Genomic DNA, 14,564 nt, shown 5'->3' on the forward strand with positions numbered 1-14,564 from the left:
TAGGTTAGTCTACAAACGTCGCCTAAAGTAATTGATTTTACCTGGCAGAACGAAAGAAAAAAACTCCGCTTTTCAGTCGTCTTAGGCACTTTTTTTGGACAAACAATGACCTTTCAGAGGTCAAATTGCTGTCAAGAATATGAATTGGCTGCTTCGCAGCAATTATTCAAGTTCAAGGAAACAATCATTAACTTTTTTTTTAAACACTGAGAATATACAATATAGTGAAAATAAAAAGTAATATATAAAAAAGTAAAATTATATACATTATGAGCAACTATTCAATTAATATTAGAAGACATTGTTCAAGTATTCAAAATTATTATTCAATTATTCAAAATAATGAAAACAATATATATTGAAAAAAAAAATTAAGAATTTACCAGTAAAAAGTAATGCCCTTATTTTATTAACTCAATTAACTTAGGTTAGTGTATAATTTGTTTAATTGGCATTTACAATACCAAGGTATATTTTTAATACTGAAAATATGGCCAACTGCACCTTTAACCTTCGTTAATGCTATGTAGTAGAGTATTGCCAAGGTGAAGTTAGCAAAGCAGTTTAAAGAGATTATGCCTTAATACAAGAGGCTCTGATTTTGAAACCTCCCAATGTTGTTGGCCTTACTGTAGATAAAACTCTTTGCTGGAATTAAACTTTGGATGGGATAAAGTCATTGGTCGTTTTATATAACAGAATAGAATACAGCTGGGGATATATTTTGGTGTATCGACCAGGGCAGAAGCTGAACCACGGCCACCCCATGTCACCAGGGGTGTGGCCAATCCATGTCACCAGGGTCTCGGCCACCCCATGTCACCAGGGGTGCGGCCAACCCATGTCACCAACGGCAACCCTGCACTATCCTGATGATTTTCAACAAAAGCCATATATAAACATACATTACATTTTTACATTGTTTGGTTGTCCCTAGGTTATTTCACAATCACAAAGATACACATTCTTCTTGACTCTTCTGACATTATTATATCAATATTTAGAAATGATGTTTACTTTATTCAAACATATGTTTGGAAAAACAGAAAGTACAGTACATTAAAGAAGAGACAGTTACATGTATCGTACATTCAATAATAGGTAGTTCATGAAACAGTTTGCCATTCGCAAATTTGGGATGATTGTAGAGAAGTAGGGCCTGTCTGGGCTTGTTGATAAACAGATGAATGTTAATCAATTAATCAATCAATCAAGTAGTTAAATAAAAAATCAATTAATCAATCGACAAACAAATCAATTCAGAATCTATGGTAGTTTTAAGTTAAAATTCTGTAAATTTGCTAATAATTCCATAGAATCGTTAATCATTGTTAATAATTTTTGTAATTCTTTAAAATTACTGTAGCAATTAATTATTAATTCTTATTTAGGGAGGGAATACTTTGAATTATTATTACTGTTTAATACTAAAGTAAATTTATTTGCCAGATACAGTATTACACATTTTTTTGAATAAATTATTCATATGAGTTGCCAAAAAAGAATTTGCAAAGTTGGCATACAACAAAGATTATAAAAAATACTCTGTGGTTTATCACTGTAAAAAATCAGAAATCCGCTTCAACCAACTTTTTCTAAGAATCAAACAAGTTGGAGTAGTAAGAAGCACATGTCAGGAGGGGAAGTGCGACTTCCTGACAACATGGTTGTACAAGCAAGAAAAGAGGCCTTAAGAACAATTCGATATACAGGTTTTACAATAGCCCATATAGTATACTGACTATATGCATTACATAAATAAGTAATATATTAATAACAGTAATAGATATTGTAGCACATTGCTGATTGAGACATAAGTAAATAAACACAGTAGAATAAAACCCCTATTAAGAGAACATCCAGGAGACCAGAAAAAGTGTTCCCTTAATAATATGTTAGGGCTGAGTTTTAAAGTCCCTCCATGGGCCCCCTCTAATCTACCGCTGGCAATGTCCCCTGAAAAGGGGTTGGCCATAGTAAAAGATATATGTCATTTGTTTTCTGGCCAAAATAGTGATCCTTTATTGGGGTGTTACAAAGAAGGGGTTCTACTGTTAACTAATAAACAGAAAATTAACTAAAATGTTGAATGTTGAATCCAGTGATCTACAGTATACCTTCTTCAACACTGCACAAAATCTAAATATTGTTCATAAAAAAAATGTAGGTTAAAGTCTAACGTACATGAACTATGCATTTGTGTCTACTGCCCCCAATGGGGGCATAGACACAAATGACACTATGTCATGATGTAGCAATTAAAGATGGCGGAAAAGGGTAAATCCGGTTTAGGCATGATAGGTACTACCACGATGTAGGGGGTGCTCTATTGACAATCGAATCAGAGCCGTAGATAGAGTTTGGCCAACTTGGCGCATGGACGCCATGTCGTTACTAAACAGCCCAGACGCATGCGCGCGTATAGCTTTAATGTCTTGTTTTGGTGACAACATGGCCAGTGTAAGTCATATGATTGCGATCCACCCAATCACATACGCGTATATCGAATCCCGTGAAACAGAGTTGGCCAAACTCTCTATCTATGGCTCTGAATCGAATAGCGTTTGGAACTTGAACAAAATTGCGTTCGAAACTCGAACACACGTTATAGAGATGCAGCATGCATTCGCCACGAACGCCTTTTACCGTCATTTGAAGGACGCCCTCTAGAACAAGGTAGTACTCTTCGTGATCAACGACATAACATGGTAACTCCAGGAGTTACTCATTTTCAAAGTGTTTTTAGTGTAATATAATAGTAGGCCTATACAGAATATTGTTATGAAAGAAAATTTTCATAAAAAATCCAGATACACTACAATAATACACACATCTGCATTTTGAGAACATAAGATAAAATTAAAAAAACAAAAACTCCTGTATAAGGTAGTAGACACACACTCCCGCTGGGAGCCTATTTTTAAGAGATGAAACCACATTTCACAACTGTCTTATAATTATCTATTAAATCATCAAATTACTATTGATTGCTTAAGGAAGACTTTGAGTTAGTTTGTCATGTCCCATCGGACTAACAACCAAAGATTTATTGCGTTTCAACCATCTAATGTCATGATGAAAGACTAAACCTACTTCAATGTACAGTGGAGCATTGAAGAAGAATTCCTATATTAAATCATCATTTTAGTATGTTCTTTAATTAAAAGTATATCACTGAACTACAATAGTGTTTGTAATAAAAAACGTTATTTATTTATTCCATCTTTTTACTGCATGCACTTTCAGTACAAAGTAGGCCTACTGTTTTTCAAAGGGGTACAATTACATATTAAACAAATGTTGAAAAGCAATGTACTGTAATTAACATACTGTAAACATTCCTAAATATACAATAATAATTAATTAAGAATTAAAATTTTTTTTAAAGATAAAATAGTCATGTCCATTGTGTTACAATGAGTTATTTTGAGTTCGACTATGTGTACATTTAGAATGGGAATCAATATTGAAAGTAAATTTAGAAGATAGATAAGATGTGTAAATACCACTCAACGTTTGGTCTTCTTTCCATGGTACAAGCTGCTGAGAGACAGTATGTGATAGTAATATTTAATAAAATGTTAAAAATAAAAAAAAATATACATAAAATTTTGTTTAAATATGCAAGGTCCATGTTTTTTATTATTACGAAGAGATTTGTTTTGGGCAGATTTCTTTCTATATGTTACTTATTATTTATTGATAATGAAATATTTATTCACTGCATTAAATTTTTATTCAATAATTTTTTTAAATTGATATCTTCCTAGCAAGTTACAACATGCTTCTTGTTATCTTGGTTTTCGTCGGCTTCTTAAGAAACATTTGTTCCCTAAGTAAATCTCATCTAACTGTCCAAATTTTTCTGTTTTTTTGTCATTTCTGGTGTCTTTGTTGATCACCAATTGGTTATCTTTTTTATTTATTTTTATTGCGCCTTGTATCCCAAGTGGCAAAAGGCGCGGTACAAGTTCCTGTATTATTATAAATACCTTTACCCAGAACAGTGATGTCTCTAGGAATTTGCGGACAGGAGAGGGGGTGCTGTAAAACAAGGGGTTATCTAGAGCATCTGGTCAGAGTCAAGGGGTAAAATTACTGATGGTTTCACAACTGTTAGACTATACCGTGCATGTCCCAATCTCCGCTCTGTGTTCGAGCTTGAAGATAGAGTACAAGGCAGTATACTGATTGTCAGTGGCAGTCTGATTGGATTCATTAAGTGCAATCAGTTGCGAGCAGCTCGTCGCGTTGCTGTTCTCCATGGAATCACGACTGCCAACAACAACTGCTGCAGCATTTGCCTAGCTTGAAAGATCACATACCCTAGAGTAGTGTGGGTTGACTGCTTAAGAATATGGCATTGGCCCTGAGGGAGGAAGACTTAATCCCTCCTAGATAAGTTGGATAAATCCCTTCATGAGCATAGGCTGAGGCATGGGAGATTGAGGGCTGGTGTGCATGATGGCAAATGAGTTCCACTGAGTGAGTTAAAATACCAAAAATGACCATTAAATTTTCATTGGAATACTAAGGATTTAGTTATGCATTCTCAATTTTTGCAACCCCACAAGGCTGTTTTGCACCCCCACTCCAGGCCAAACAAAGCCACACCCCTATCCTTCATTGTCAAAATAAACAATAAATGATGTAAAGTACAAACATGGGTTGCAATGCTGAAAATACTGTAATTTCTAACCTGTTTGATAGTGGTTTTAAAGCATTCCACCAGACCACAGGGATTAGCTGCATCCGTAAACCTGTAATTACCCCTAATCTCCTAACTTCCTCTTTCTATATATAAATACATTGATTAAGAAATTAAATGAGTAATATATGCTTAAGGATTTTCCATGTACAGTACGTATGAGTTTTTTATGATTATGTTCATGACTGGGAACCGTCAAATTTCCATGGGGTAGGGGAATCGCCGAAAGATCCCATGTATTAAATTTTCAGGAGCTGTATTTTCATGAATTTAAAGAATGAAAATTCTAGGACTAGGTATTTATATTGATTCTAGGACTAGGTATTTATATTGATTCACGTTTCAGAGTAATAAACGCTTCTTTTTACCCCCTAAAATTTTTTTCCAATTCCAAGAGAATTTATCTTTCAACTTTGACGGTACACCAAGATTATTTATCTTGGAATCCGTCTTTCCAAGATAATTTATCTTGGAATTCTGTCTTTCCAAGATACATTATCTTGGAATTCCGGCTTTCCAAGATAATCCCATCTTTCCAAGAAAATTATCTTGGAATTCCGTCTTTCCATCAAAGACATCTTTCCATGATAGTTTATCTTTAGAACTGTCAATCTAGAACTTTATTCTAAAGTTTGTTCAAAAACTTAAGCTCTGTAGAGATTTATGTAACAAACAACTGTGATACAATGTGCCCACATTTGGGTGTAACATGACATCATCATGCCCATATATGGGCACATCATGCCCATATATGGGCACATCATGCCCATATATGGGCACATCACACAAATTTGTTACAAAAAAATTAATAGTCTGAACAGAGCTTTAAAAATTGTTCTGATCTGTTTTATTGGAAAATGTTCAAAACATTTTCTTTATTCTTTTGAGCAATTCATTGTTCTATTTCTTGAGGGTTTTCCCAGATTTCATAGAAAGTAACTTCATTTCGCTTTTGCTTCTTTTCAAGTACATACAATGACCTACTGTATTACAAAAAAAAAAGACACTCAGATCATAAAATCTGGGTTGAGAAACAGTAAGTCTCCTCCGTGGAATTCATGTTTTTACATACATTGTAGTGTTCTATTGTTTCTTGACCTATTTATTGGTTCATGGTAAAGGCAATTTTTCAATTGTGTTTCACAGCATTAATCATGCAGTTACAAAAGATTAAGCCCGGTATTGAAAAATCAAAAAGTATTACTACTGTACTAATATCAAAACCATTGAGGAAACAGTTTAGCCTCAAGGCAAGTAATCAATAGTTTTGTTTCCTGTTATAAAAAAAAAAATCCCAAAGAACCTTCTTTGATCTTCCTTCTACTGCAAGACTACAGTAAAATATAAAAATGCAACAAAGATTAAAGGATACTTGCATTTTAAAATCAACTCCTTCTCAAGCTATAAACAGTATGTTTGGGCTTTCAGACACAGCAAAATGTTTGGGCTTCAGACACAGCAAATGTTATAGCCAATCAAATTAAATCTGCATACTTTGAATAGGCATATTTTGTTCAAAAGTGTTCCCCAAAATTTGTATTTTTGTTTACAATGCCCTTAATTGGTATTATTTGAATTTCATTTAATTTTATTGAGTTTCAAATGTTGAATTGTTATTGATAATGTAATAAATATTACTCTGAAATATTCAAATTTGTTTAGTGACTTTCACCATAAAGTTTTAACAGACTAATAATTGGCAGAATATCAATTTTGTTGTCCTTGCACTTCAATGATTTGAATTATATGGCTTGTTTTACTTGGTTAACATCCGTGTATGCCCCATCTCCCACCTCTTTATAACGTCGTCTGAGTTACCATAATTACAAAAGGTTTAAAAAAAATTAAACACATACCTTTAATGAAAACCTCATCTTCAAGAACTACATTTATAACTGGGTGGAAGGATACTAGAGCATATTCAGTGGAGGCAAATTTCACAATGTCATTGGCGCCTGATGATGTTGTATTCTGTAACCATAAAAGAAGACCATGATTTGACGCTGTATTTTCTAACCAATGCTCAAATATTTCCTTCATATCTATTTCGAACACAACATTTTCAGCAGTCAATTTGGCGTCTACAGTCAAAGTTTTACTCTCAATTGCAGAGGTCGCATCTTCTCCTCTAGTTTCTACGAAGGTCATCGACCATAGTTCACCTTTTTCGCCTCTAGTGGTAGAGGTAACAGCTTCCGCTGACCATGAACGAACAATTCTTGATGCATGTACAACATTATCTAAGCTTCCTGCTATACAAGTCAGCCTCAATTTGGCACTGAGTAGGGTGGTATTACTGAGGCTCGTTGAGTCCAACAAGCCCCACTTACTTAATTTCTTGAATTTGTCGATGTCGAACCTCATTAATATTCGACTCTGGTCAAATGCAGAGCGCCAGTATAGCTGAAGATAGTCTTTACTATAATTTTCGCTGATATTATCGTCAATGAATGTATCAGTGGTTGGGTTCAAATCATATGACCGATGCAAAGTATTGTAGGGTACCACTAAGTTAATACAAGTAAACAATACACAAATTTGGACACAACTAATTAACTTCTCCATTTTTATATGAATCCTTTAAAATTTGTATAAAATCTTTAAAATTGATATGTATCATATATGTATATAATAAAAGTTCATTCCTTTTTGTCAATCACAAATTCCATGCTTGTTTTCTTGTAGAAATGTTATCTTCTGTTTTCCAAATGATTCTAATAACAATCTTATAAAATCCCTTTAACAGTCATCTTCACAAGCAGACGTCATGTTCTAATAATTCTTAAAGTGGATAATTGCACAATCCTTATTGGTCTCTGTTTTTACCAAATTATGTTTTTAAAAACATAATTTCATTCTTTCATGAAAATATTTCACCTGTTTGATAATTTCCTCTTAGAAATCATCAAGTCATAAACATCTTCGCAGGAAATAGCCTTGCTTATCTGCACGTTCCATAATCGGCCAATTAAAACGATCAATATTTACAGTTGTCATGGAGATGAATTCCAATTTATCTTGATTCCTAATGCATCAAAGGAAAAAATAAATTAAATAATAATTATTACCATGTAATTTTCTTCATTTTTTGCTTCCTGTATTCCTTTAATAAAGACACCAAATTGTTAACATAAACATGAAGTAGTGAACTGGGTTGATATAAAACCATTGGTAGAGAGGGACTGATATATTTTAAAAAGAGGAAATAATAATAGTATATTCTCCTGATTAGTCAGAATTTCAAAAATGTTTAAGTACCCGTATACCGGGGAAACAATATTTTTTGAATGGATAAGTGTGTAGCACTTTTTGTAATACTGTATGTCATAACATTGATATGTATTGAAATTTTAAAATTTAGTGACAAAACGGAGGGGGGGGGGGAAATATAAAGCTAACAATGAATAGAAACAAATTATATGGTTCACTGTATAATTGGTTTACAATTTACAAATTCTTCCATTAACATGTACTATTTTTTTGGTATATATTTCGTCACTGTTTTCACGAAGAGACTTCGACTAAAACCGTATATATATATCGGTGTCCTGTTCTGGATACATATACCGATAGCGCAAATGCTTTTTTTTTCGGAACAGTTTTAGTTTAAGTACCACATTTTGGGTCAAAATTTATTTACTGCTTGTTTTCTTTTTGTAAAGTGCATTGAGGCTTTTTGCAGAATGCGCTATAGAAGTATGGAATTATTATTATTCAATTACTTTTACACTGTCATTTTGTGGGACCTTAGCAAACAATATCTAAGGGGTGAGGCTTAGCCGAAAAAAAGTGCATTGTGCTAGGTTACCTTACATGCAGTATCTCTCAAGATATTTGTAAAGTGATTGACGATCTTGGATAATATTGCATAAAATATTTGTGATACATTATTACTGGAGGTGTAGCTAGACAGCGTCAATGTACCCCGACACCAGTGGCGGCTCTAGGGTACATTTTCTGGTGGGCTAAGTTGTCCGGGGGGGGGGGCTTGAGCTTGTATGCTTAATGAGGGGGAGGGAGATTTTTTTTTAAATAGGAACCTCTGCATGGCTTGAAATGGCACTCTACGACTGTGAAAGACAAGTTTTTTAATTTTGTTTTGGTCTGACTATCCAACGAGCTCAGCCAGTGGGGGCTTGACTTGTCTGATGGGGAAGCTCCAGAGCCACTTGCTGGTGCCACCATTGCCAGACACATGAATTTGTGGGACAGGTGTGTATTCCTACTTTAGCCCAGTTCTGACTGACACTCTGGAAAAGTCCATTACAAATTCAGTTTCTAATCGTTAATGGGTTCTAGCTGAATACTTAATATAAAATACATTTGAAGTGTGTAAACCCATGAAATAAACGGGAATTGAGATCAAATATTATTATCTTCCATTTGCAGTTACATTATTACGAGATTAATTAGACAGAAAGCAAAATCAAGACTAAAAATAATAAATATTATTTTTAGTATACCAATATAATATAAAAATATAATATTAATGCAGAGAAATAATTATGATAAAAAAATAAAATTACAAATAATAAATAATAATTATTTTAATGATAAAAATGGTCTAGTGTTAAGTTGTAAGTATATAGAAAATAATTTAACAATTGACGGCCTACCACTTTGACTTTGACATTCAATGGGAGCGTGACAATTCACAATATTGAGATACTTTGAAATCGACCACCACAGGCCAATGCATTAGCAGATATTTTTAAAATGGCCCAGAATGGTCAATGGAGCTATAAAATTAGACCATATCATGCTTCCTATTTCGGACTGGTACTTTCATTTAGGCTGATGATCTTTTTTAATGAAAGCACCTAAATTAAAAGGAATACAGCAGAAATTTTTAATCAATAATACTTTAGATCTGTTTGGAATGTCTCACAGATTAGTTACTAGGATGATTTTAACTAAGGGTACAAGTATGACTGATTTAAAATAAAACAGCACAGACGAATGGCTAAGCCTACAATTTTTGTGCTTTGAACCATGCTTTTCTCATTCAAGTGCTCTCAGGTGTGAATTACACCTTGACTCACCTACATCAAAGGCCTAGCACTTTTGTAATTGGAATCATCAGTTGGCCAACCCTGTTTAACTTAATAAATAGGCTTAGGTTATTAATTATCATATCATATGTTGACCTGCCAAACATACCCGTAAACCAGAATAACTATTCACTAGCTTCTTTAAATATTTAATATTATTATTAAGCTATACTGTCTAAACTCGGCACTGGAAGCAAAACGTGTGTAGAGAATATAAGTACACGTCCTTAAAACATAAAACAGGCAACGGAAGGAGATCTGCCACGCACTGCGGGGCTTGGCTACGGGTGTGCGAGGGGCACATGTCCTCCCAATAAAAAGATTGCGCCCATGCACCCCACGTAGAAATTTTTTATGCACAGTACTATTTTGCCAACTATATCATTATCACCTTCTCACTTTTCAATCCCTCCAACTTCACCTTCATGCTCTGCCATCAGCTCCCCTTCCAAGTCCCCCATTTCAATACCCCTATAAGCACGGCATACAGTACACCACTGACTACCTCTCTTTCACACCAGTATACCTGTAGAAACCTCAGCCAAAGGCCTCAATCCTGAAATCGAATAATCGTTATACTCCACTGACCATTTGCCTTGGCCCTCTAGGTCGCCTTGTACATGATGGAAGGTCTCGTCGAAATACCTCCATGGTCGATTCAGAAGTTTCAGTTAAATTTTGCATAAATATCCACCATGACCTATATCTATAGTTGAGGCCAAACTATTTAATACCTCCTTGTTAAGGAGAATTTATGAGTCAAGAACAGGGCCAAGTTCGGTTAACAAGCAGTGGTTTGTTTTTTTTGGGTTTTTTTTGCGGTATTCAAGTTGGAAAATACGGGGAAGGGAAATCCCATGTATGGAAAACAAATCACGACCTAGCAGCCAGTACTAGCTCCACAACTGCAGTAATACTTACTTTGTTAGATATAGCCAGGTCTCCTTCTCGTGCCATGTGCCTGTTGATCGACCAGTGGATGTTTTAATAATAATCTACCGTGACGACTTCCAATCACACGTTCAAAACATCAATCAACACTTAAACTGCAAACATTGAAGATTACAACTTCCGTCGTTGCTAAAGTTTGTTGATTGGACTTCACCATTATTAGCTACGGGGTATTAACTAATCTTGAGGGGGTATGTCAAGAAAGAATTATCATCAGAAAAAATTATATCCATACCGTATTTCGAATACACGCCCCGCTTTATATAAACGCCTCCGCGAATAACCTGACCCCCCACCCTGGAGCTTCATTTGGAATAAAGCATTCTACAAATAAACGCCCTACGTTTACTTTTCCTCGAATAAACGCCCCTCTAAATGACTGTAAAAAAATCTAACGGAAGCAACATTCTCAACACATTCTATTAAATGTTCTACTCCCGTAGAATTGCATTTTTTTCTAACCTGGTTGGCACCAATAAGTTTTTATTATCACACAATAACACATTTTGACGGTAATTATGTGCTGTTTTACATACAGTAAAATTAAAGCTTTTATTAAGTATATAGGCCTCCGTATCCATTTTACACCATTGAAAATAAACGCTTCCCTCAATTATAAATACATTGTTGTTACTTTACTTAAGCCATTGAAAAGTGTATATTTGTGATTTTTTAATGTGTTTTTTTTTTCTGTAAATCTGTATGTTTTGATGTTGTAAAATAGGCCTATTTGTTTAGAGATCCGATACACTGCCTTAATGGTGGGTGCCACTGAAAAAAAAGTTCAACTGAGGAGGAGAGGGTTTCCCTCTGTCGGGGTGGGGATTACTAATCGTCGGAGAGCAAAAATTCTATGGTATATTTACAGCTTGTCAGGCTCCAAAATAGATTCAATCAGTAGCGTAAAAGTTCTGAGGGGCCCTGGTTCGAGAGTACCATCGGAGCCCTTGACGCATTTTAGCAAGTAATCCAACTATACAGTACACTAATACCAACGAACATCATTCCGGGCACAAAGTAATGAAATCAAGTATTGTATATTTTATTACTTTTCATATATAAATTAATGATCCATCGGGCACCATCCTGAATCTTAATCTTCGAGGCAGGGATATTGATTACTGTATTATTATATACTGTATACCGTATATCGTTCTTTTACTAAATTAGCCTAGAGCTATATGTTCCCATCGAACATTATTATTTCGAGTCTAGGTTTAGGGAATGGATACGGTAATCAGTAGCGTAGAAAAGTAATTTTCATTGGGGGGTGGGGGGGGGGGGTGATTAAAAATTCTTGGAATTGACATAAAATTACTGATGTCGTACACACCCATCAGTGTGAAAATGTGGCTTGCTTTGCAAGCACATCTGACATCTAAGGAAAGAAGAGCTTAGATTGGTACCAGATAAAATAATTTTGTTATCAACATTAATACATTATGCTAATTTTTCATCTTTGTAAGCGCATAAGTCATTGAAATTATTTCTGTGACGGTCTTTTGAAGTGTGTAAAGCTCCATTTTATCCCATACATAGTCAAAATATTGGGGGGGGGGGTGATACAAGGGACCATCCCCCCTTGTCAAATATTGGGGGGGATATATCCCCATCCCACCGGGATCTACGCCTATGACGGTAATGGTTACTAATGGAAGTAAAAGTATCAATATTGTAAATATGTTTATTTCATCTCCACAATACAATAAAATCCGTAGAAGAAAATAAACTACAGTAAATCTTAATCTATTATCTTTCGAATTTGGAGTAAAAGACAGTCTGGTACAATTTTATCTTGTCGAATTAATTCGGCTTGAGACATTACAGCTTGATTTTCTAGGTATGGAGATAAGGGGCGGATCCAGAGATGTAAGGGGATCAAGATAATTCAACTCAAGGGAGTCCAGGGGCATGCCCCGCGAAATTTTTGTTTTCTAGACGCCCAAAAAATAACCTCTGAGGTGTTTTGGGCGATCATTTTTTCCTTTTCTTTCTTTCTGTTATTTTTTCTTTTTTTACTTTCCAAAAGGAAGGGGCCGGGGCCGGCCCAGCATCCCCCCTAAATCCGGCCCTGGAGATGTACTATCAACTAAATTTAAATTTAAAAGTTTTTAAATAAATCTTTTGTACAGTGTGTTTACTTTTGGTAGGCCTTTACATTACTTTATAAGCAGCTTTAATTATTTAGTCAATTATTGGCAGATAGACGAAAAGATCGACAGTGAAAGTTAGCTAATAGAGCACTACAAATCATGAGTTTAGCTTTTTCTTTTTAGAGTGGACGGGGGAACGAGGTGCGCGTTGTTTGAATAAGGATAATTTTACAATTGTCCCACCGTACTCGACGTACCAGAAGAATGTTTATTATTATTATTATTATTATTTAGATAACCAGAAAAAATATGAAATAATTATAGGACGATGAGGTGATAATGACGACGACAATGATGAAGAAGGTAATGAAATGAGTGATGACGACAATAATCATAGCTACTGGCTTAAGATTCCATAACCACCTTAACCTCATTATTATCGTTGACATTTTCATTAATTTATCTTGTTTTATTTGTTTTTATTATGTAGTACATAATCACCTACGGTACATTCACACACACGCACACGCATTTTATTTTGTCTTAAAAGTTGATTCACGGGTATCGTGTTTATGCTGCACATAAACTACAAGCAATTGCATGTCCGCTTCAGAATGCATGTGCATAATGCAGTACTCTACTGTCACTGAATCTTCCTCAGAATATGGCAAACAGCGGCTTTGACCAATGGCTACAGCAGGGGCTCTTATATTTCGCAACATTGTTTATTGAACATTTGAAGGGCTAAGGCAAGAGGTGTACATTGGCGCGTAGCGTAATCCGAGCGCAGCAGGTGCGAGCAGTAGGAAGGGGTGGGGTGCGAGGGTTTGGGAAGAGGAGTTCCCCTTAGGATTTTTTTTGAAAATAAGCCGCTAGACGCTCACATGGCATCTTGACCTAAGAAATTTGTCTTGTCATTATTTCTTTTCTTTGCTGTTTGCTGCGATTGATTACATCGCTACAGACCTAGTAGGCAAAACAGAATGCAAAATTATCAAGGTTAGAAATATAGGTCCAAGCTTAACGGAAACTATTATGTTCGGATAGTTCTCGCGCACTCGCAGGCCCGAGATGGCCCGCGGGCCACCAGATGAGAACCAATGGGCTTCAAACAAGATATACGTCCTCATAAAAAGGGGCTCATGTAGCTAGAGAGTTAGTAGGCCTACACTCAACTTTGACTCTTCGCAAAGCCCTTTTTGCAGTTTAAAAGAAAACAAAATTAACACTCAAATATTTCTTATTATAGGTTGTTTTATTACAAAATGACGAAAAACTATGTTTATCCTTATGATATTGTAGTTACTGTATGTTCAGTTACGAACACAAATGTCTTTAGCAGCTTTTGTCTCAAATTAGAAAATGTTTATAAAGATAAAACATAATGTGGTTGCAGAAAATGGTCTTTAATTGGGGATGGTTCGTATTTGGAATTATACAAAAATGAGAAAACTTTATTGAATTATAGGCCCTATAAATCAGACCTGTTTTCTTGATTGTAAATACAGTATTCGGAACTATACGTTAATATGTAACTATTTATTTTATTTATTACACAACAGGACAACTCTTAAAACTAAGTGAATTATTAAGTACCGGTACGTTTTCCTTCGGATTTTCCAGACCTTAGCCTATATCTTAAATATGTAGACATACAAATTACAATGAAACAACTAAAGACAGTTAATATATATATATACACATATATATATATATATATATATATATATATATATATATATATATATATATAGATATATA

The 14,564-nt window shown here is 34.8% G+C and overlaps 1 protein-coding gene across 1 annotated transcript in view; it reads right to left on the bottom strand.

Moving 5' to 3' along the window:
• LOC117105685 (ALK tyrosine kinase receptor-like) overlaps window positions 1-10,852 on the bottom strand; it is a gene marked incomplete in the record, with an annotated part of 67,280 nt that extends 56,428 nt beyond the window's left edge. Inside the window, 2 exon segments of the mRNA XM_033246911.1 lie at window positions 6,565-7,733; window positions 10,681-10,852. Of these exon segments, the coding sequence (XP_033102802.1) occupies window positions 6,565-7,273 (709 nt within the window).
• Window positions 10,853-14,564: the final 3,712 nt, after the last annotated feature.

The sequence above is a fragment of the Anneissia japonica genome, unplaced genomic scaffold (assembly GCF_011630105.1).
Source record: "Anneissia japonica isolate Jap-2015-1 unplaced genomic scaffold, ASM1163010v1 scaffold287754_len4335492_cov202, whole genome shotgun sequence".
Classification (NCBI taxonomy): domain Eukaryota; kingdom Metazoa; phylum Echinodermata; class Crinoidea; order Comatulida; family Comatulidae; genus Anneissia; species Anneissia japonica.